Source organism: Saccoglossus kowalevskii, chromosome 6, assembly GCF_978046115.1.
Source record: "Saccoglossus kowalevskii chromosome 6, keSacKowa6.1, whole genome shotgun sequence".
Taxonomy (NCBI): domain Eukaryota; kingdom Metazoa; phylum Hemichordata; class Enteropneusta; family Harrimaniidae; genus Saccoglossus; species Saccoglossus kowalevskii.
The window spans coordinates 36653978-36680713 of NC_140646.1; the positions used below are offsets into that span (position 1 = coordinate 36653978).

Consider the following 26736-nt stretch of genomic DNA (forward strand, 5'->3'; position numbering starts at 1 on the left):
ATTACAGCACTAGTAACGGCGTGCTGCGATTTGCATTATACATTACAGCACTAGTAACGGCGTGCTGCGATTTGCATTATACATTACAGCACTAGTAACGGCGTGCTGCGATTTGCATTATACATTACAGCACTAGTAACGGCGTGCTGCGATATGCATTATACATTACAGAACTAGTAACGGCGTACTGTGATATGCATTATACATTACAGCACTAGTAACGGCGTACTGTGATATGCATTATACATTACAGAACTAGTAACGGCGTACTGTGATATGCATTATACATTACAGCACTAGTAACGGCGTACTGTGATATGCATTATACATTACAGAACTAGTAACGGCGTACTTTGATATGCATTATACATTACAGCACTAGTAACGGCGTACTGTGATATGCATTATACATTACAGCACTAGTAACGGCGTACTGTGATATGCATTATACATTACAGCACTAGTAACGGCGTACTGTGATATGCATTATACATTACAGCACTAGTAACGGCGTACTGTGATATGCATTATACATTACAGCACTAGTAACGGCGTACTGTGATATGCATTATACATTACAGCACTAGTAACGGCGTATTGTGATATGCATTATACATTACAGCACTAGTAACGGCGTACTGTGATATGCATTATACATTACAGCACTAGTAACGGCGTACTGTGATATGCATTATATAGCACAGAACTAGTAGCGGCGTAACTATGCCTTATATATTACAGAACTAGTAACGGCGTACTGTTATATGCATTATACATTACAGCACTAGTAACGGCGTACTGTGATATGCATTATACATTACAGCACTAGTAACGGCGTACTGTGATATGCATTATACATTACAGAACTAGTAACGGCGTACTGTGATGTGCATTATACATTACAGAACTAGTAACGGCGTACTGTGATATGCATTATATATCACAGAACTAGTAACGGCGCAACTATGCATTATACATTACAGCACTAGTAACGGCGTACTGTGATATGCATTATACATTACAGCACTAGTAACGGTGTAACTATGCATTATATATTACAGTACCATCCACGGCGTACTGTGTTTCGCGTTATACATTTCATCTTTAGTGCAGCTGGATTTTCTCAGGGAAAGAATCATAGCAAATGTTCACACACAGGAAAGTTAAATGTGTCTGTCTCCAAAGTTGTAATGAATTTAACATTCCAATTAAAAAGTAATATTCACCGCAAAGCTGAATTGACACAAGTCACATGTTTTATTTGTTTTAAATATAGTTGTCCGCCTGGTGACTTCCGTGTTAAAGGCGTGGGCGTAAACTTACATAAAGTTGACCAGAATATTAGGTTATAATTTGATAATAAATACAGTTAAAATATATATATATATATATATACACATATATATACAAGACTTTTTTCGAATATTGTATATAGTTCAAAAATTCTATATAGTTCTAAGTTGCCACGATTAGTATACACGCACACATTTTCATAATCATGATAGAAATAGTTCAATAATAAACTTGCAAATAAATAAACATGGGTAAATTTTCAAAAAATATTTAATGACGAGTTGACAGAGTTGAAGGCAACAATATGTCATATTTTCTTTCTTTTAAAATCCAATTTATGTCATCTATGAGGGCATCGAGAAAAACTTGTGTGTCGTTTGGATAAGGGTTGAAAGCCGCGGATTCATTTCGGTGACGATGGAATTTCCCTTCAATATTGTCTTCCAAACAACACAACCTATCGGAGGTCAGGGTGAGGTTCAAAAACATCATCATCCTGTGAACTTCAAAAACTGGGTTATGTTTAAGCTTCTCATACATAACGAGCAGAGTGGGGTTGTTGTTTTTAAGCCATTGTTCGGAGTGCTCCTTCCAACGAGTTCCTAAATTCATGACTCTTTTCGGCCATCCTGTAATATAAATTTAATATTAGTAAAATAAATGATGTTGGTCTTCGAATATTTTCCACTTCATCGCTTTGCAAAAAGCATAATGCCTAGGAAATGACAAGAAAAAAGACGAGCAATAACAGGTCCACTGAACGCAAATTGCCATGCAGAGTAAAACATCATTTATTTGTATTTTTGATACATGAATGATTTAATTAGTAATAACAGAATGATGTATACACTCCATGGGTTACAGAGAATGATTTATGGCAGGCGGTAGGTGTTGTATGGTCATGTTACAATTTCTAGCAGTGAATGTCACGGTGAACTCGCCCGTCCTTTCATGCTCCTATATTTTTTTTGTAAATACGTGACAGAATTGTGAGAACATCTTATTGTAGTGGCATGTAATTTAATGTGCTATCCTAGCGTCAACAAGGCTCAGTCAAACAAAATTATTTGAGGAGTACGTGACAGAACTGTGGCGTTGTTCCTTCCCTTTTCTACTGAGTTTGTGGCACAGGGTTGGCTTATTTGTTGGTCCATCTGAAAATCCACTACGCTACTAGTGTAGATATTCGTTTAAATAGCGACTTGCCTTTTTTCTTGAATACTTCATCATTGACGATTCCAACGTGACTATTCAATTGCAAACGTGCAACCTCTGATAGAATGGCATCATACGGATTTCTCAAAATATGTATTGCGTGCGGGTAATTCCGCGTTGTGCGACTGTCATGGGTCTTCACAACGAGTACTTCGTTCAATTTATTCTTTTCACCCAAGAATCCTATGAAGACAAATTTATTATATATAATAATGCATATCGATATCTGAATTTTGTTATGAACATCTTACATTTCTCAATTGAAATAGTATCTTTTAAAATATAATCAATGAATTTAATTGCGAATTTTAAAAACCTAAACATATTAAAAACTAATTCATTTTACAGAGAACGGATAAAAAAGATTCAATAACTGATAGGACGTTATTTTCCAAATCTGTTACTGTATATTTGACGGTATGAACACCAGATATTTTTGCATATACTGCTGCGGGACGAGTCGGTTATCAGAGTTATCCAAAGTGTCACAGTGTAAGACCTGCTTATCGCAATTGAGAGGACCACCCACAGAACTCATACTGGACAGGGGGTTCTTTCACTGCTAGTATGGGGTAGACAAGACAATAGTACTGGAAATGAAATACACATACGCCAAACATATCGAGTTAAAGCTCCTGGCTTTAATACCTCTCAAAATAATTACAAGAAATAAAGCACAGAAAAATACAATGAATAAAGTCACTAAAATAGGGGATTGCTTAGGGAAGTGTGCATTGGTGATAACTCACAGTTCCAGGATGTATTATTGGAAGACAGTCAATGGCTTCTGCAACACAACGGAGAAATACAGGAGTCTTGCTTGCAGAGGAGCGCTAGTATTCTAGAGGGCACCGCTGAAAGCAAGAGATCGCAGAGCAGTTCATACAAGTCTCACAGAATGATGGTTGTAGCCTGTAATATCGTATCGTAGCAGAACACACAGGAAAGCAAGTTGAAATTATCGACCCAAACTGTCTTTAGTCTGTCCAATTTATAGGCAGTGACACAACCTGGGTTTCCACATGAGCCAATCAGAATGTAATCTTGCTAGCAGCTGTGTCACGTAGGCAACTCAGTAGATCATAAACATCCTTTGTTATTCAAATAACAGCACACCTGGTAGATTCCAATTCTCCTTCCAAAGTTGTAAACACCATTTGTTATGTAAATTACAAGCACACCTGTTAGAACCCACTGTCCTTCCAGAGTTGAAAACAAGTATGACCTGTCAATCACCTTTATGACAGTTATCACAATACACACCGTTTCTTCCCATGATTCCATGCATACTTACATTTGCAGGGTTTGAGGTAATATGACAAAAACATGAAATAAAGGATGCTGACACAAAGGTCAAACCACACACTACGTGATTCTAGTCAAACGTTTTAATCACTTTACCAAACCAAGGTATCAGACGTGTTCGTGTAAACATATCACTCATATACACAGGCACTCCAGGGCTAAACAAATCAAATAAATCGTTCAGAACTATTGTATATTAATTGTTTCCCTATTTTGTATTGCTATTACTATAACTATATTAAAGTTAAAATACTCGGCCGCCATGAAACCGACGCATCGACCATTTCAACGGTTCATTTTTTTACCTTACATTGTACAAATAAAAAAAAACTCCGGCATCTTGATATACATTAATAAACATTTTTTTTAAATTGTTAACCAGCCGAGTCTCATAACTTTAGTAATAGTAAGAGCGATGAACTGCAGGCAAAATAATAACAAATAGCACTACAAGTCACGATGACCAGTGTGATCCAGTAGTTTTGTGCAGTTTGGCTGTTTTCGACATTTCTAGTTATTATTATCAACATGGTTTGCACGAAATTCTGTTAATTTAAATTGCAGTGTGAAAATTTCAAATGTACCTGTTCCAAATAATATGGCTACATTATATAAATCTACTCTCATAAAAATAGACGCGTGCCTTTTAACAATGACATACAAATTATCATATATACATATATCATATATACATATATCATATATCATTAGATATCATATATCATTAGACAGATTTGAATATGTAGTGTATAGTGCAGTGTACTGTTAATTGTGTTGTTGTGTTTTTGTGGATTTTGTTAATTGTGGAAAATATTCTATACGTCTATTGTATAAAAATGCAATGTTGAGCATGTTCCATTACTACCTATTATGACCAGGAAACATGTACACTTTTACAAAACTTGCAAATTAAGTATCATAATTCCATTGTAACTACCAAGGCTGTAAATTTAACGTCTTGATTAAAAGAAAGCTAACACGACTCGGATATAAAACTGACTAAACTGTAAATTTACCTCTGTTTAAATCAAGCCATCAATGCATTTTTACATTTACAAATTATGCAGGCAATGTGTTCCATTACACACATCTGTATTGTCAAGTTTGCGTTTATAACTACACTTTGTCACTGTTAACATAGGAGACAAAGTTATCCACATTCATCTCCAAATACTGCTGAGACCAAAATAATAATTAGGCCTGTTCAACTGTATGGGTTGGTGCAACCAGGATTATTATACAAACACGAAGAGATAGCAATCCAAATTTGTGACAATAATAAATGTGACATACCCGCATTGTAGAGATCTTCATCATTATATATTGACCCTGTGTAGAATCCAGATGCCGTCTCCAACAAATGACGAACCCAAGTATTACCCGACCCAGGAAAACTGGCTAGAGCAACAAGAGGGCGCTTCTTCCATGGTCCAAACCCCACAGAACAGTTATTGCATGTTCGAGTATTTTGGGTTTCTAAAAGACAACACAGAGCATAGTATTATGTGATTGCATCAACAATGAGAATTACATTGGTACATTCAATTTGTATGGTTTACTAACACGCATATACTTAATATTAATAATAATAATTATAATAATAATAATGTATAATTCTTTTGATATTTTTTGTGGGATCAGGAAGTAAGTTCCATTTTTTTGCTGCTTGTTAGGTGAGACTGTGTTGATTAGTAGACGAGTTCTGAATAATATCAAAACAAACAGACAGGTGTGAAACTTACGAAGTTTATAGATGTCTAAACATTTTTTTTTTTTGAATAGGAGTGATATGGGGCACGGAAATCTGAATACGTTATCACGCTAACATTTTTTTTTGTAATAGTAGAATTTTGATAAGAAAGGTTTTGTAGGTGTTACCCTATATTTCAATACAGTAAGTAATAAGTGGTAAAATGAGGAAATTGTTAAGCAAGATAACAATAGATCGTAGGACAAAAAGACGAATTTTAGACAAACTACCAATTTTAGGTGAAATAGTTTTACAAATTTGTTCCTTCCAGTTACTTTGTAGATGTGACGCCCTCTACTATATTTTTGTTAACCTTAATGTTACCACAAGTATGGATTGCTCCCTGGGGTGTTTTAATTAACATATCATTAGTTTTGTCTGTGTTGATGATTAATTTATTTGCATTGCACCAGTTGCACACCTTCTGGAATTCAATGTTAATCTTGTTGAGATCAATAACATTATTTCTAAGAACTTTGAAAAGGTTGGTGTCGTCGGTAAAAAGGTGGAAATCGAAGACGCTGATAGAGTTAGAAATATCATTGATGAACAAGAGAAATAAAATTGGACCGAGAATCGATTCCTGATGAGAACAGCAGGAGATGTTTTGAGGGGACGAAGTGCTCGTGTCAATTACAACGTAGGTAACCACTAACATACATGATATTAACACTCACTCAAAATTTATTTTGTTGAAGCTTCATGTTTCAAAAGTTCTCTCAAATAAAGTAAATTCTCAAAAATTGTTATGAAAATTACTCTGGATAAATGATGTTATGACAGACATAAATGCTTACTAAGTGGCTGATTGGGTATACCGGTACGCTGTTATTACTACGCATGCGTGTTTACCAGTCATTTAAATTAATTATTAGGCCAATAGCATATCAACGTCGCTGGCGTTTGTGGACTGATTCATTTTTGTAATTTGGCGGCGGCCATTTTATCCCCTGCCGTATGACTGGATTACATTAAATTAATATGCATAAATTCGTATGCATGTTCGTTTCTGGCTTTGTCTGAACGAAGCATCTTACAAGCAATTGGCCCAGGTCAGTGGCCCCTATGTTTAGTCAAAACATAGCTGAAGAAAAAACCTGGACTTGATAAATATAAACTGCCTACTTTAACAAATATTTAATGATAGTATAAATTTAACAAGTAATCGTGATGAATGGTCTTGAAGCATATGTTGTAATCAACATGGTGTTTGTATTTATCAATATCATGCTACTATGACAACTGTGCATGTTGCGAACGGCTAACAACATGTTTCAACAAGAAATGTTCATTAAAGCAAAGAAAACCTATTAGATCAGCTTTCAAAGCTATTAGATTGCTACCCCCTCTACCAATGCAGTTGTTCTTAAAATATGTACATGTATGTACAACTAACAAAATACTTACAGGAAGCAATACATCAATTATTTTTTGTTATAAATGCGTCGGTTTTGAGCTTTAGACCAAGCATAAAACTTCTGTAACATATTCGTCAGTCGGTCGGTCGAATATGAACACCCCCACTTTGAGAGGATGCCGTCAGAATTCTGAGATTAACTTTATAGAAAACAATGAATGAATATATGTGTTGTTACTAGATACAGTCTATTGAATCCACGTTATATGACTGGTTCAATATACCATCTCGACATAAATTAATGGGCGCTCATTTCAAAGTGTTTTTTCAATCACGCCATCATTGAATTTTATTTTACCAGTATACCAAATAAATCACCACAAAACATTGTGTATTATCTGTTTTACAATTATCATTTGTCTTTAAAAGTTTATTCTAGGTTATATTGTATGAAAAATGTATTGTTCATCTAATTGATTTTTGAAACAAAACGATTTAATTGTGCGATTGTCGCGTTTTTCGTAGACAAGACCTGAATCCAGTCGTTTGTCATTTAATTACTCTCCAGTAAAACATACTTGCGCCTATCTTACATGTTATGTTAGTTGTTTATGTTGAAGCAGTATTTGTTTGGTAGCGGAAATTGCATTCCAATTGTATTATATTACTTGGATATTATGAAATTTGAAAATGTCATTAATATCCTTCATCTGATATATTGTTCAGTATTAAAAATAAACTACCCTGCTCTGTATTCTGTGATTTTATAGTATCATTTCTAAATTACATATACTGTCACACATTGCATACAAACCATTTAACATATAGACAAACAAACATAATGTATAACACTACCTGACGTATTTCTAAATTTGAAGAAAAAAAAATCAAACGTCATTTGTTAGCAACATAAACAGTGCATACTTCATTGCGTTCATTCAGTAACACTGTGGTTGTCATTCACAGCTGGTATATTAATATTTCATACTTTCATAGAATTAACATCATAACTTTTAGTACACATCACACATGGCTTTTGTTGTCGACCAGCCCTTATCAAACTCGTTTCTTGTATTAAGGATGTTTTTGCACAAACCCACAGAAACAGACAAGTACACCACTTCCATAATCCACTCACAATCCGAAAACGCAATCTTAAATGTAAATATAATGTCATAATATCATCCTCTTACCGAAATCAGTTACTCGCTTCACATCGCAATATGGAGTTAATAAAACAAAATCCTTGGATGCAGTGGCGGATCCAGAGGGGGGGGCATGCCCCCCAAACGCATGACGATTCATATCATCTGGATTACGCATAGCTTCTCTGCGATTTTCGCTCCGTATATCTTAAGCGAAGCTTGCCCCCTCCCCCATTACATTTTGCTAGATCCGCCACTGCTTGGATGGATACATCGAGTATCTGATGTCCGCTGTGAAATACCACACACATAACGTCACCAAGACAACGAGAACCACCCCAGTCTGGTAATACCTACTATTGGATGCATACATCGAGTTTCTGATGTCCACTGTGAAATACCACACACATAACGTCACCAAGACAACGAGAATCACCCCAGTCTGGTAATACCTACTCTTGGTAGAGTTCATTGCATCTAATGTATATGTCTGGTAACGGCGGCAAATAAATAAATAAATGATAGCACGATAATGGATCGACCCATGTCCCGTACGGTCGGCGTGACATATGTCGATATACAATCAATATTGCTGTGTACTGATCGGGTGATCTGTTGGCAATAAACTATGCATAACTATGCAGTTCGGGTCAATTTGGGCAGCTTTCGTATTGTCCAATTCAGAGCTGATATACCAACGTTGTGTTGAACACATTCCTCTAGTTGACAATATTCAATACCATAGATTTTCAATATACACATTTGATCACGTGACCCATAGATCAATATGTACGTTTAACGTCGCATTCTGTGTTTAATTGCGATGGGGTTAGTCGGTTATTGAAAAGCAATAATATATATATGATCGTAGTACCACCTGATCGTAATTATTCAGTAAACGAACAAATTTGTAATGCTCGAATTATGTCGCAGCATTATAATATTATTTATGTATTTGTTTTCGAATTATGAAATGCAATTGTAATTTATACCAAATGTACAGGTTTTTTATGACTATGTAAACTTAATCAAATATTCACACTCCAAATAAAAATATTCCCACATTTCAGTTTTTAAGATTCTTATTTTTGTTTTCCTTGTTGCCTTTTGTACTTGAGTGTATTTTTCTTGAGTAGTTGGACTACAACGATTTCTCAATAATTTATCTTTATATCTATTTTATATTAAATGGGTACTTTTTATTACATTTTAAACTTACAATTTTTTCTCGAAAGGATGGGACTTTGTGTGACACTACGAAACACGGAAGTAAATAACAGACTTGAGATTAGTTTCATACATAACTGAAAATGACATTTGCTGATTTTAATGCATGGTACCACGTCAACAATAGCTACCAATGCAAATACTACAATGAACTATTCAATTGCAGATTTGACAGTATTGGCGCAAAATACTGCGAATAACATTGCATATTTTATCAATGCACTAAATGTTATTGAAATTCAAATCATCATCATCATAATTATCATGCAAATTAGGTAAATAATGTAATTTAACTACGGGGCACTAATTTTAATTAAAAAAAACGCCAGTCCAGCTTTTAGAAAGTGATATTTTCATAAAGAGTAAACTTATCAGTAAAGGTGCTGTGTTTTTATGATTATTTATTTAAATTATATCCATAATTTTAATGGATTTGCATTATGTAACTGAACGATATTTTATAAATAAAACTGGAAATCTGTTTTATGAAAAATGTTAGTTGCAACTTTTATTGGTAATGCGATTCTCGATCCCAAGCCAGACTGTCTTAGTTGTATTTTGCAGTGTTGCAAGAGCTCGACAATATTCCACAATTAACTCACTTTTCGAGTTTATGTCGTCGGATACACAGTCATGTGAGATACCAATCCATATGCTGTAAAATTCACATGGTTGGCCCATTCAAGTCCATACGAAGAAAAACAAGAGCAACCCAACAAGTGAAATAGAGGGTGCTATGCTACTGACCTGAGGAATAATATAGCCAGGAAGTAAGACATGCTTGAAACCAGCGATGGTCAATATTCTCAGGCTCTAAAAGGATTATAACACTTTATAACAATAAATGATATATATACGTTTTTATTTTTACCGTCTTTTGCCATATGTGTAACACTGTATTCAGTTTTCGCGAATTGGGTCTATATATGCCATTGACACTGATGTACCGGTTTGTGGGCTACGAGGTCAGTGTTCACGTCTGTTCCGCGTCCCTTAACGGCACACATGTAAGATACGGTACAGTTGACGAAACGCATCCCGTGCGTTGCTAAGACGGGGTTGATATAATTGGAATCGCCGATATCAAAAAAAAATAAAGCTCAGAAAGACTTTTGACTTGGTTTCTAAAATATTAGACGTTGTCATATTTGTAACTCAATATCCGTAATTTGAACAATACATCAACTCATTTTGTTGCGGCAACGTTTGTTCAGCGCATTGTAATATTGAATAAATTGAGTTATTAGCATAATTAGGGTCCACCCCTTTAAAAGTGTTTTAATGTTCGTCTAAGCTACGTATTTGTTTTATTAGTAATACATATTTCAAATGCAGTGTAGCATACTTCAGTTCAGTTGACAATAAGTAGTGAAAATACACTGTCATTGTTAATATTCATGCAAGCACATAACACATAATATTATGCTCTATGTTGTCTTTTATAACCCCAAAATACAGTCACTGTACAATACTATTCTGTGAGGTTTGAACAATGGAAGACGCGCCCTCTTGTTGCTCTAGCCAGTTTTTCTGGGTCGGGTAATACTTGGGTTCGTCATTTGTCGGAAACAGCATCTGGATTCTACACATCTCATTTCTGATTTGAGGAAAAAAAGATTCCTGACTTGGAATTAAGTTGTCAAACTTTGAGATATTCCTGTGCATTTGTGGGCTTTTAAGTTTAGTTTACTCTCTTCATTTTCGCTTTCCTCCTCATCAAATTCACCCCCTTCCTCAGCTGTTGCATCCTTGTATTGTTGGTATTCAGATTGAGCTTCAGTGAATTTCATCTCATCCATACCTTCACCAGTGTACCAATGCAAGAAAGCCTTACGACGGAACATAGCGGTGAACTGCTCAGATACACGCTTGAAGAGCTCTTGTGATAGCCGTACTGTTATCAGGGGTAAATCTTCTTTCTCTCGGGTTCTCCACACTTGTCAGGGGGAAACTCGTCTCGTCTCTCTATATCTCGTCCCCTTGAGGTACGGGATCGGGAAAGTCACTTTAACTTTACAGTCAAATAAGACACACACAACGAAATACGTTTCAGTTCTCGTCTTAGTCGATCTTTTGGAGCACTCTACAAGACACAGCGCCCTGGGGAAAAAATCCCCAAGACTCTCGCAAGGCTGACCCAAGACTCGCCCAAGACTGGACTGCCTCAAGGCTCGCCCCTGGACTCTCTCGGACTCTCGACTGCCCAGGACTGCTCTCTCTCTCTCTACTGCGTCTATCGTAGAGTATTCGCCAAGACCAACTCAAACTCTCTTTATTCATTTTCAAAACTCTAACCAATTACAGAGCAGTAAAAAGACTCTAGGGCGTAACCTTCAATCATAAAGCCAATCACACTAAGTACTGAATACGTCATATCTTTTGATTAATCGTTCACTACATTAATAACTATGGATGTCAGAACAGCGACGGTATCTGGTAATTAGTTCCAAATCACTGAGCCAAGTTCCGTCCAAAACTTCAAATAGGCCTGAACGATGACAGACATAACACAGCAATTCGCTAATAATCAGTTAATTAAGTCGGTTAACAGATACGCAAAAACAAATTCATGACACATCCCTTCACCCAAACTGAGATATGCCCCTCGGCATTGCACGTTCATAAATCAAAGATACCGTCAGCCACTCATCGTCATACAGGTTAAAAACAATACTAATAATAAAAGGTATAAATCAAAAAGAGTAAAACACACTAATTAAGTACAATGATTATAAAGTCTAAATACAATGGTTATAAAGTCTCAAATATCAACGGTTATGAATCAAAAACAAGGGAAAGGCTACCAATCGACTCACTTTTCTCAAACAGGTTCGCTGAGGTAACCCGTCGCTGCACTGTCTCCGTTGCTAAGGTTACAAACTCTATATCAAAAGGTCAAAAAAACTAAGGCGTGGCGGTGTAACCAAGCGATCAGCCAATCGCTGCAGTCGACAGCATGATCACGTGATTACCAGGGATGCGTCTCTCGGTTAAAGCATTGCAAAGCGGTAACTAATAAACAATGAATAAAAAGCTATTAATCAAACTCCTTTCATATACGCTTATAAACTTCAACTGAACTCAAAAGTCGTTAATCTAAACAAAAGTCATACGGCGTGGAAACAGAATGCAAAGACAAATGTCGCTTTCATAAAACATTACTCCTCTGGCAAAAAGACGGAAAAAGGCTAAACGATAGAAACTACTGAGTTACATATAAACCTGTCAATCATGAAAAAAACTTGCGTTATCAAACAATACGTATATAAGCGCACCAAACTCTCATCTCAAAAAGACATTAAAAAACGTTACAAAGGTGCTATCAACTCAAAAAAGCGTCAGAAGTATTCCGGAAAACAACACGTAAACAAAAACAACTCTTAAAACGTCGATATCTCTGTACATCGACAAATCTCAAAACTCTTAAAAAAACACGTGGGGGCATCATTCCTCCCATCATATTCCGTACTCATAAACTCATTAAAACTCCATGAAACTTCACAAAACTCATAACACTGTGTTGCAAATACTTGTCCACTGAGGCGCGCTTAAATCGTTATAAAGGACCTCGAACGTCACTAAATATCAGTTTCAAAACAAAAATCTGGGCGCTTACATAACATACAATCCAACATCACAAAAAAACGGTATAAACGATAGGAAAAGCAAGCAATACATTACATTACTGAGCAATAGGGTTAGGGTTGTGGAAAAGAGTTCAACGTCCTGAGTTACACAGTGTCAGTTACAGTGTCCAGCGAGCGGTTCTCTAAGCAATACACAGATAGCTAAAGTCAAAGTCTATAAGCGTCTCTTCTCTTGTCGCGTTATTCCGGGTCGTTCTTTGTCATCTTCTTGTCTTTAATGTCGCTCAATTCTTAATTATACAGTCCTATCCGGTACTGGTCCTTCCGAAGGGGTTCTGAAATCTTCATCTCTTCAGCGTTGTACATCGGTGCCATACTGGTAACGGTGTTAGTCGTCGAGCGCGGTTTCGTCTCTGCCATCGAGCCAGTTAGTTCGGTTCACAAGAAAGACACCTCTTCGCCATTTCACTTTTCTTCACAGGATGTCAATGTGCGTAAGACGCAATGCCCAGGGTTCTCACACCACGTATCAGGGGGAAAATCTCTTTCTCTCGGGTTCTCCACACTTGTCAGGGGGAAACTCGTCTCGTCTCTCTATATCTCGTCCCCTTGAGGTACGGGATCGGGAAAGTCACTTTAACTTTACAGTCAAATAAGACACACACAACGAAATACGTTTCAGTTCTCGTCTTAGTCGATCTTTTGGAGCACTCTACAAGACACAGCGCCCTGGGGAAAAAATCCCCAAGACTCTCGCAAGGCTGACCCAAGACTCGCCCAAGACTGGACTGCCTCAAGGCTCGCCCCTGGACTCTCTCGGACTCTCGACTGCCCAGGACTGCTCTCTCTCTCTCTACTGCGTCTATCGTAGAGTATTCGCCAAGACCAACTCAAACTCTCTTTATTCATTTTCAAAACTCTAACCAATTACAGAGCAGTAAAAAGACTCTAGGGCGTAACCTTCAATCATAAAGCCAATCACACTAAGTACTGAATACGTCATATCTTTTGATTAATCGTTCACTACATTAATAACTATGGATGTCAGAACAGCGACGGTATCTGGTAATTAGTTCCAAATCACTGAGCCAAGTTCCGTCCAAAACTTCAAATAGGCCTGAACGATGACAGACATAACACAGCAATTCGCTAATAATCAGTTAATTAAGTCGGTTAACAGATACGCAAAAACAAATTCATGACACTGTTACCGATTGTGTAGGAAACGTCGAACTGTTTGACGACAAGAAACAAATTCCAGTGTATATAGATCGTCTAGAGCCTGATGGCGAACGAAATTCCGAATAACAGTAAGACAAATTCTTGTGTGGTGGTAGGCTCAATAGTTTATGGTTCGTTGAAGAATCCATATATGAGCGCAGGATTTAGTGTTAATACAGTTAGCAGTTCTATTCATAGTTTTAGTGAGGATAGTGCATTATCCAATGATAATAGTGGGGATAGTAGTAGATCCACATCATCAAATGAACCAATTAATACGCAAGAATTCATACCACATTATCTACCTACAAGTCATAATGAGCTACCAAGCCAGCCCTGTAAGATCACCAATATCTAAATCTTTGCACCAGAAGCAAACGAACTTATTGAAAGATACGATTGAGGAAGGCTTCAGGTTAGATTTGTACTTAGATGTTATTCCCATACTAACACGAGATCAGAATAAACACTCTGGAATTAACACATGAATGTATCAATGAGTAAAAATAACTTAATTAACTGTTTATATTTTATTTCATGACTACAAGCGCCATAGGACCAATTTACGTGTCATATGCGTGCAGCATAGATCACGGACAAAGTAACCCATCTACCCACCACCCACTAACTGGATAACTTCGATACGATGCTCTCTTCATTAAAGCAGACTACCCAAAACTGTTGGTATAAAAATACCTGGGTTACAGCAATATGGAATGTTGATTGTTCTATGCACACTGTACATGAGAGGGGAGTTGACAGGTTTTTTGAGAATAAAAGAGCTACGAAGAGATTTTCATTTCTACTCCACTGTATATCTGTAACTTCGACTAGAAATTGTTGGCTGCACCTGTCGAATGTGCGTATGCGATTACACATCATAGCTTGTGTCGGTGTACTGGGCGGTAAGTGGGTTGTTGTAAACCCTATATGAAGTTAAAGTTTACACATAATTTAGTTCATACTGTGGATTAGAAAGTAAATTCACCAATTGAAATGCCGAGAACCATTATATCAAACAATTAACACATTCAAGGGCGTGATAATCGTTTTCGTATTAAGTGGTTTACGACCTTCATGAGCTTAATACAATACATTACAATCATATCCCCTAGCAACATACGTTTAAGAGATAAATAATAGGTTATTCACACTTCATTAAGTCTAGAGCTATTTAACTTTCCTAGTTGACTTGCATTTTTTGTTGAGTATAAGTAACTAGGGACATGAGTGACCCCTCTATCAAAGAGTTCGCGTCATCGGTAAACGACATGGCAAAATTTGCACTGTAAACGTAATTACACACGCGTTGTTGAAAACAAACTTTGACTGATTTTCTGAAATTATTTATTGCCGAACAACTGATTTTTTAAACATACAGCATAATAGCAATTTATCATATTTCGACATTGCAATAGCACGCACCCCAAACGAAACAGCTGACATTGCAATACACGCACCCCAAACGAAACAGCTGACATTGCAATACACGCACCACAAACGAAACAGCTGACATTGCAATAGCACGCACCTCAAACGAAACAGCTGACATTGCAATACACGCACCACAAACGAAACAGCTGACATTGCAATAGCACGCACCACAAACGAAACAGCTGACATTGCAATAGCACGCACCTCAAACGAAACAGCTGACATTGCAATACACGCACCACAAACTGGATGAAACTGATGCATTCTTTAAAAAATAAATCGCTAGCTGAGACCCAATGCATACATACATGTTACGGGTATTTAGGATTTCATTGAACAAACTAGCAGACGGAATTCAGTGAATTGTCGTCCTTGGTGATTTGCAGCCTTGAAAAGTTGATAAAAAATCCTTCTTCTAGTCTTGCTGTAAAAAGTTTTGATCCATATTTCACACCATCGCAGCAAAATATTTGCAGCAAAATATCTGAATTACACCGATCTAATCGAAGTTTTTTATGAACCATTTTCCCATGGAGATGTCTATCCTAGATATCAGTATAACATATATAACGCGAATATATATTTTTATTTAATATTCAATATTACGATGCATTATATTGCTTTAATGCACACAATAATAACAGCAAATATTCAAACTCGAATACATTGATCTTTCAAACCTGGACTAAACCCTAAAGTAGCATCACTTTCTATTTAGCCGAGGCTGCGCCCTGTAGCGTTGTGTGTGTTGACATTAGATAACTAATGCGCATTAACTTGGATCACGAACTTGTTTTATTGAAGTAGTGAAATGCGAAGTGGAATTTTGTTTATTGAAATTGTCAACAACTTACGACAGGATATCCGCTCGGTAGGTGAGCTTACCAACATATGAGTTGAATGCGAGGTCCTAGGCTGTGCAAATAGGACTTGCCATTTGTTATTGTTGCCATCACGACTGAAAATGACAGCTATAAATAAATTTCCTTTATCGTAAAATTAGACAAAAGTGAATATATTTTTGGTTCTGAATAAGGCTATATTTGTTGTTCCAAATATTTTTATATGCGGTAATAATTAATCATTTACATTGTTTAAATGACAAATTCCAGAGATTGGAGTGTTTTGACGTATATTGTTTTATGCTTTCTGTGTAAACAAACACACAGTCGTCGTTATGCGAAGAGTTTTAAATCTTATATACGCCAATACTATATAGCATTGATTCCATTATTTGACAGACTTATCGGGGAAGGACGGTTCCAATGATCCCCTGATTGACCCCTCTAGAGAGACCACTGTACCCCATATGCTTTATACAAGATCTAATTATAGAGATTGGGTCCATTTTAACAGAGAGAACGAAGTTAAATTCATCAATACCATGTACCAATTTCTAATCCAGGCTATCTAAAACCTTTTCAAAAATAAAAGTGTATTATATCTAGCCAATAGTGCGAACAATCTCACCGATTGATCTTTTTTTTTGCTATAATCCATATCAAACAGAGAGTTTGCCGTCCAATTACTGTAAGATAATAGTAAGAAAAGACGGAGTAATAAGTAAATGTTTGTCTATAACCACAACGTTATTTGTGTTTACAGCTGTTATGTGGAGTGTACCGAATGTAGTTGATGGCTATATTGCATCCTTGATAGAGGGCACACCCAGGCTCCTTTTTACTAATAGTCGGCATTAATTACGGTTAACTGGATACGAGATTTGGCTCGGGACTAATTGAATAGTGATTTAATCATTGTTTATTCGTCTGCTGTGTATCGAATGAATGCACATTGCTATGCGACGTGTGAGTGTATTGTAAGCGTATGAGGGCGTCAACTACTTATAATAAAAATGATCATATCGCTTTATATTGTGTTTGATGAAATGCTGCTCGACATTGGGTGGATTTGTATTCTAGTCTATAATCAGAAATAAACTATTTGTGAACTAAGAATGTTTTCTATAGTTAATGTCATTAATGATCCATAATAAACTTTCAACTTGCCGCCCCTATCTATGACACACCCTGAACGCTATAAATTGTGTCTCAGCTATCAAACAGATTCGACTGAGGATCCAACAACTGCTTCAAACTCTCTCTCCTACAATTTCTTCTGCTTTGTCTTTTAACATGCGTGAAATTGTAAGTCTCCAAGCTGGTCAGTGTGGTAATCAAATTGGTGCCAAGGTAAGACCAACATTTTTGATTTTCTTCTTTGTACTACATATGGCCAATCGTGAGATGCGATGCATTAAATAACACTCACCAAACTTTCATGTTTATTAGACATATGTGAATACATAATTATTGGTGCCACGATGTATTACAGTTTATAGTCGGCTGGCTAAACACTGAAAATTTGTCTTTTAAAACTGTAGGTGATATTTTTGTTAGGAGAAGGGATCTAAATTGTATCGCAGTAAGGTAGTTTCCATGGCATGGTAGATGTTCTCTGTGATTGTGTATTGTTCACAATTTAGGTTTTGAAATAAATAAATTGGTCAAGATTCGCCCAATATGTAATTGTATACACATTTCTTACTGAAATACATTGTCACTCAGTATATAGGTAATAGGTAATCACACTGCTGTGATAGCAACAACATTTATCATGGCAACGCAGATAAAACACCATAAATAACTGTTATTTGATCACTATTAATTCATTACATATCTGTAACCTTCAAGAAATAATTTGAATATATGAATTGTCATTGCCCTCCAAAAGAATTTCCATTAGCTTACAAGTTAGAATATATATCTGCCCAGATCTGCTATGATTGTTTTAAAGCTAATCTTTAGTAACAATAGGTAAATGTAGGTAAATCCCGAATTCCAGGTGATTGGAAGAATGTATCGTCCGTATGATTCAAGTGGGAACTCTATTGTTATAAGATAAGGCAAGGCGTAATCATAGACCCTAAAATTTAGGGTCTATAGAGAAATGTAACATAAACAATAAATTAGGTTCTAAGGAAAGTTATTGTATTTTCAAGTGGAATATATTATAAACTCGTTAGAACTTGTATTATGCTTTGAGAGTTTGTGTTATTGTTCCCATCAAATTTGCCCATTGACATAGTGGGAGGTGCCGACATACGTCCTTCTTACGTTAGTCAGTGTGGTTCAATGGTTAACAAATCTGCCCTCAGAGGCGATGCACATCGCTGTGTGCGCGGGTTAGAAATAGCGAGTTGCATGCTGTTATGTGATTATTATGTGCGCCAGTTCCTATTCATCATTAAACGTCTGTAACTGTCCACATCGATTAGACCTGGACTAATAAAGTGTAACGTAATGGTTTCTCTAGCCGCCTATGTTTTTTTTTCACATGAATACAAGTTTCTAGGCAACATGACTGTGCGATCGTACTGTTGATGGTATAAGCTGCTTATAAATATCAATTTAAATTTCAGCAGGAATATGAACAACTCTATGTATTATCACTTTCTAATCAAGCAGATTAGTTTCTAAAATGCGCCCTCTGCCGACAACATGTTAAAAGTTACCCCAATCATATTGTTCCTATCAAGAACAGCCTTGGCAGATTTTTCCTCCTTTGTTAACTTCCCATCTACTGGATTGTATTTAATATCTGAATAACCCCTGTTTTCAATAATAGAAAGAAACAGTATTCATCCTAAATAAATATTAAAATTCCCTGCCTTGACACAATTTTTAAACACGCCTCTGTAGAAATTGCAAACTATGCTGCGCCTGATATGACAGACTGGGCTCTAAACTTAAGTGGCTGTAACCCGGACATTGTGCAACGTATATGATGACTCAGCCAGGATTTGTTTTATCAAACAGAATCTGAATCAAGTACATTTGTTTCCAACCAACAGTTTTGGGAAGTCGTCTCTGATGAACATGGTGTTGATCCCACAGGAACCTTCCATGGCGACTCTGATCTCCAGTTAGAACGAATCAACGTGTATTACAATGAAGCACTCGGTGGCAAATTTGTTCCACGTGCTGTCCTGGTGGATTTGGAACCAGGCACCATGGACTCCGTCCGATCTGGTCCTTTCGGACAGATTTTCAGACCAGACAACTTTGTATTCGGTAAATGTTAATTTTCTTGGCGATTGATAATTCCATTTCGTATAAATCCACTAACCGTATGCCTATCCTCGGGGGCGGAGCTACGTCACGGACATTCTACGTTGCTAAGACGCGCACCACTGTACCACGTATTTCTATGGGCTTTGTGCGCGCTGCTGTGGAACGCAGGTGGAGCCGGTGAAAACTCGAGAAAACAACACAAACTCAACTTTGAAATAATCCTAAACAACCAAATTCAAATATGTTACACACGTAGGGCTAATCTTGTTACACTGTTCAGGGGACTCTCAACAACCATCGCAAAGTACCGTTTTCTGCGAGTTTTTGGTCTTTGTTTTCACCGCGAGGGTTGCCAGGCGGTAGAAAATACCCGGACGTCCGCCCCCGAGGATAGTGTATATACTATACCACTAGTTCAATGATATTATATACTGTAAGGTTGTCTACATTTGTACACATATAATTTAATTTATCGCATACAAATTCATATTGTGTTGGCTTAAATTTGAATTTGATCAGTATAAGTAATTAATATTTAATTCAATTATATCCAAGTGTTTCCCCAACAATCCAATACATGTGTATTTCACAGGTCAGAGTGGTGCTGGTAACAACTGGGCCAAAGGTCACTACACAGAAGGTGCTGAGTTGGTAGATTCCGTTTTGGATGTTGTCCGCAAAGAAGCAGAGAGTTGTGATTGCATACAGGTAATGCGAACTATCTCAGATACATTGATTTGATTTGAGGAGTCCGTGTATATAACGCATAATTAATTGTTCTTTCTCCTTTCAATTAACAGGGCTTCCAGCTAAACCACTCCCTTGGTGGCGGTACTGGTTCTGGTATGGGCACACTTCTCATCAGCAAAATCCGTGAAGAATATCCAGATCGTATCATGAACACGTTCAGTGTTGTACCATCACCAAAAGTATCGGACACTGTTGTTGAACCATATAATGCAACCCTTTCAGTCCATCAACTTGTTGAGAACACTGATGAAACATTCTGCCTTGACAATGAAGCCCTCTATGATATCTGCTTCCGTACATTGAAACTGACCACTCCCACTTATGGTGATCTGAATCATTTGGTATCGGCGACAATGAGTGGTGTAACCACCTGTCTGCGATTCCCTGGCCAATTGAACGCCGATCTTCGTAAATTGGCTGTAAACATGGTACCATTTCCACGTCTGCATTTTTTCATGATTGGTTTTGCCCCACTGACCAGTCGTGGCAGCCAGCAATACCGTTCTCTCAATATTCCGGAGTTAACTCGTCAAATGTTCGATGCCAAGAACATGATGGCTGCCTGTGAACCACGTCATGGTCGTTATCTCACTGTAGCTGCAATCTTCCGTGGTCGTTTGTCCATGAAAGAGGTTGACGAGCAGATGTTGAACGTCCAGAACAAGAACAGCGCCTATTTCGTTGAATGGATCCCCAACAATATAAAGACCGCCGTCTGTGACATTCCACCTCGCGGTCTTAAGGTATCTGGCACCTTCATTGGAAGTAGCACTGCCATCCAAGAGATCTTCAAGCGTATATCTGAGCAATTCACCGCCATGTTCCGTCGTAAGGCTTTCTTGCATTGGTACACTGGTGAAGGTATGGATGAGATGGAATTTACTGAAGCTGAGTCCAACATGAACGACTTGGTATCTGAATACCAACAATACCAGGATGCAACAGTTGAGGAAGAGGGTGAATTTGATGAGGAGGAAGGCGATGAACAAGAAGCTGTATAAATTCGATACCGACATAATTAATAGGGCATTCCTAACATTTACGCATGTAGAAATATAATAGGCATAAGCGTTGGATAGGTAGACATTTTAGGGACGATGACAGAATTGCCAAAAAATGCACTTGAAAAATCGAGGGGGAAGCTACATGAATTGCGTAAACTGAATATTGACAAAACAAACACTCATATAACCTCTCTGTGTATTCTGAGGGACTATGATATCAATTAATATTTTTTTTATATTTGGAAGTTGTGTGTTGGGGTATGAATTCTGTGTCCTACTCGCACAAATCAAATTATGCATTTATACGCCACTGGTGTAAACACGATTATGCATTTATACGCCACTGGTGTAAACACGATTATGTATTTATACGCCACTGGTGTAAACACGATTGTGCATTTATACGCCACTGGTGTAAACAAGATTATGCATTTATACGTCACTGGTGCAAACACGATTATGCATTTATACGCCACTGGTGTAAACAAGATTATGCATTTATACGTCACTGGTGCAAACACGATTATGCATTTATATCCCACTGGTGCAAACACGATTATGCATTTATACGCCACTGGTGTAAACAAGATTATGCATTTATACACCACTGGTGCAAACACGATTATGTATTTATACGCCACTGGTGTAAACACGATTGTGCATTTATACGCCACTGGTGTAAACAAGATTATGCATTCATATGCCACTGGTGCAAACACGATTATGCATTTATATCCCACTGGTGCAAACACGATTATGCATTTATACGCCACTGGTGTAAACAAGATTATGCATTTATACACCACTGGTGCAAACACGATTATGTATTTATACGCCACTGGTGTAAACACGATTGTGCATTTATACGCCACTGGTGTAAACAAGATTATGCATTTATACGTCACTGGTGCAAACACGATTATGCATTTATACGCCACTGGTGTAAACACGATTATGCATTTATACACCACTGGTTCAAACACGATTATGCATTTATACGCCACTGGTGTAAACACAATTATGCATTTATACGTCACTGGTGCAAACAAGATTATGCATTTATACACCACTGGTGTAAACAAGATTATGCATTTATACACCACTGGTGTAAACACGATTATGCATTTATATCCCACTGGTGTAAACACGATTATGCATTTATATCCCACTGGTGCAAACACGATTATGCATTTATACACCACTGGTGTAAACAAGATTATGCATTTATACGCCACTGGTGCAAACAAGATTATGCATTTATACACCACTGGTGTAAACAAGATTATGCATTTATACACCACTGGTGTAAACAAGATTATGCATTTATACGCCACTGGTGTAAACAAGATTATGCATTTATACACCAGTGGTGCAAACAAGATTATGCATTTATACACCACTGGTGTAAACAACATTATGCATTTATACACCACTGGTGTAAACACGATTATGCATTTATACGCCACTGGTGCAAACAAGATTATGCATTTATACACCACTGGTGTAAACAAGATTATGCATTTATACACCAGTGGTGCAAACAAGATTATGCATTTATACACCACTGGTGTAAACAACATTATGCATTTATACACCACTGGTGTAAACACGATTATGCATTTATACGCCACTGGTGCAAACAAGATTATGCATTTATACGCCACTGGTGCAAACAAGATTATGCATTTATACGCCACTGGTGCAAACAAGATTATGCATTTATACACCACTGGTGTAAACACGATTATGCATTTATACACCACTGGTGCAAACACGATTATGCATTTATACGCCACTGGTGCAAACACGATTATGCATTTATACGCCACTGTTACAAACACGATTATGCATTTATACGCCACTGGTGCAAACAAGATTATGCATTTATACACCACTGGTGTAAACACGATTATGCATTTATACACCACTGGTGCAAACACGATTATGCATTTATACGGCACTGGTGCAAACACGATTATGCATTTATACGCCACTGGTGCAAACACGATTGTGCATTTATACGCCACTGGTGTAAACAAGATTACGCATTTATACGTCACTGGTGCAAACACAATTATGCATTTATACGCCACTGGTGTAAACACGATTATGCATTTATACACCACTGGTGCAAACACGATTATGCATTTATACGCCACTGGTGTAAACACAATTATGCATTTATACGTCACTGGTGCAAACAAGATTATGCATTTATACACCACTGGTGTAAACAAGATTATGCATTTATACGTCACTGGTGCAAACACGATTATGCATTTATATCCCACTGGTGCAAACACGATTATGTATTTATACGCCACTGGTGCAAACACGATTATGCATTTATACACCACTGGTGCAAACAAGATTATGCATTTATACGCCACTGGTGCAAACAAGATTATGCATTTATACGCCACTGGTGCAAACAAGATTATGCATTTATACACCACTGGTGTAAACAAGATTATGCATTTATACACCACTGGTATAAACAAGATTATGCATTTATACGCCACTGGTGTAAACAAGATTATGCATTTATACACCAGTGGTGCAAACAAGATTATGCATTTATACACCACTGGTGTAAACAACATTATGCATTTATACACCACTGGTGTAAACACGATTATGCATTTATACGCCACTGGTGCAAACAAGATTATGCATTTATACACCACTGGTGTAAACAAGATTATGCATTTATACACCAGTGGTGCAAACAAGATTATGCATTTATACACCACTGGTGTAAACAAGATTATGCATTTATACACCACTGGTGTAAACACGATTATGCATTTATACGCCACTGGTGCAAACAAGATTATGCATTTATACGCCACTGGTGCAAACAAGATTATGCATTTATACGCCACTGGTGCAAACAAGATTATGCATTTATACACCACTGGTGTAAACACGATTATGCATTTATACACCACTGGTGCAAACACGATTATGCATTTATACGCCACTGGTGCAAACACGATTATGCATTTATACGCCACTGTTACAAACACGATTATGCATTTATACGCCACTGGTGCAAACAAGATTATGCATTTATACACCACTGGTGTAAACACGATTATGCATTTATACACCACTGGTGCAAACACGATTATGCATTTATACGGCACTGGTGCAAACACGATTATGCATTTATACGCCACTGGTGCAAACACGATTATGCATTTATACGCCACTGGTGCAAACACGATTATGCATTTATACACCACTGGTGCAAACACGATTGTGCATTTATACGCCACTGGTGCAAACACGATTATGCATTTATACGCCACTGGTGCAAACACGATTATGCATTTATACGCCACTGGTGCAAACACGATTATGCATTTATACGCCACTGGTGCAAACACGATTATGCATTTATACGCCACTGGTGCGAACACGATTGTGCATTTATACGCCACTGGTGCAAACACGATTATGCATTTATACGCCACTGGTGCAAACACGATTATGCATTTCTACACCACTGGTGCAAACACGATTATGCATTTATACGCCACTGGTGCAAACAAGATTATGCATTTATACACCAGTGGTGCAAACAAGATTATGCATTTATACGCCACTGGTACAAACACGATTATGCATTTATACGCCACTGGTGCAAACAAGATTATGCATTTATACACCACTGGTGCAAACAAGATTATGCATTTATACGCCACTGGTGCAAACACGATTATGCATTTATACACCACTGGTGCAAACACGATTATGCATTTATACACCACTGGTGCAAACACGATTATGCATTTATACACCACTGGTGCAAACACGATTATGCATTTATACACCACTGGTGCAAACACGATTATGCATTTATACACCACTGGTGCAAACACGATTATGCATTTATACACCACTGGTGCAAACACGATTATGCATTTATACGCCACTGGTGCAAACAAGATTATGCATTTATACGCCACTGGTGCAAACACGATTATGCATTTATACACCACTGGTGCAAACACGATTATGCATTTATACACCACTGGTGCAAACACGATTATGCATTTATACACCACTGGTGCAAACACGATTATGCATTTATACGCCACTGGTGCAAACAAGATTATGCATTTATACACCAGTGGTGCAAACAAGATTATGCATTTATACGCCACTGGTACAAACACGATTATGCATTTATACACCAGTGGTGCAAACAAGATTATGCATTTAAACGCCACTGGTACAAACACGATTATGCATTTATACGCCACTGGTGCAAACAAGATTATGCATTTATACACCACTGGTGCAAACAAGATTATGCATTTATTCGCCACTGGTGCAAAGACGATTATGCATTTATACACCACTGGTGCAAACACGATTATGCATTTATACACCACTGGTGCAAACACGATTATGCATTTATACACCACTGGTGCAAACACGATTATGCATTTATACACCACTGGTGCAAACACGATTATGCATTTGTACACTACTGGTGCAAACACGATTATGCATTTATACACCACTGGTGCAAACACGATTATGCATTTATACACCACTGGTGCAAACACGATTATGCATTTATACACCACTGGTGCAAACACGATTATGCATTTATACACCACTGGTGCAAACACGATTATGCATTTATACACCACTTGTGCAAACAAGATTATGCATTTATACGCCACTGGTGCAAACACGATTATGCATTTATACACCACTGATGCAAACACGATTATGCATTTGTACACTACTGGTGCAAACACGATTATGCATTTATACACCACTGGTGCAAACACGATTATGCATTTATACACCACTGGTGCAAACACGATTATGCATTTATACACCAGTGGTGCAAACAAGATTATGCATTTATACGCCACTGGTGCAAACAAGATTATGCATTTATACGCCACTGGTGCAAACAAGATTATGCATTTATACACCAGTGGTGCAAACACGATTATGCATTTATATACCACTGGTGTAAACAAGATTATGCATTTATACACCACTGATGCAAACAAGATTATGCATTTATACGCCACTGGTGCAAACACGATTATGCATTTATACACCACTGGTGCAAACACGATTATGCATTTATATACCACTGATGCAAACACGATTATGCATTTATACACCACTGGTGCAAACACGATTATGCATTTATACACCACTGGTGCAAACACGATTATGCATTTATACGCCACTGGTGCAAACACGATTATGCATTTATACACCACTGGTGCAAACACGATTATGCATTTATACGCCACTGGTGCAAACACGATTATGCATTTATACACCACTGGTGCAAACACGATTATGCATTTATACACCACTAGTGCAAACAAGAT

At 37.3% G+C, this 26736-nt stretch overlaps 2 protein-coding genes across 2 annotated transcripts; one reads left to right on the top strand and one right to left on the bottom strand.

Moving 5' to 3' along the window:
* Positions 1-1545: 1545 nt before the first annotated feature.
* Positions 1546-8310, bottom strand: LOC102805848 (sialate:O-sulfotransferase 1-like). Its single transcript, XM_078010535.2, has 4 exons — positions 8114-8310; positions 5107-5289; positions 2500-2691; positions 1546-1922 (listed from the first exon to the last, which is right to left on the bottom strand). The coding sequence occupies exons 1-4, from the start codon at positions 8241-8243 to the stop codon at positions 1564-1566; spliced, it is 864 nt and encodes a 287-aa protein (XP_077866661.2). The 5' UTR covers positions 8244-8310; the 3' UTR covers positions 1546-1563.
* Positions 8311-17669: 9359 nt separating this feature from the next.
* On the top strand, positions 17670-21358 carry LOC146742753 (tubulin beta chain-like). The gene is made up of 4 exons (XM_085500690.1): positions 17670-17726; positions 19388-19607; positions 20200-20315; positions 20408-21358. The coding sequence occupies exons 1-4, from the start codon at positions 17670-17672 to the stop codon at positions 21356-21358; spliced, it is 1344 nt and encodes a 447-aa protein (XP_085356816.1).
* The last annotated feature ends 5378 nt before the right edge of the window (positions 21359-26736 follow it).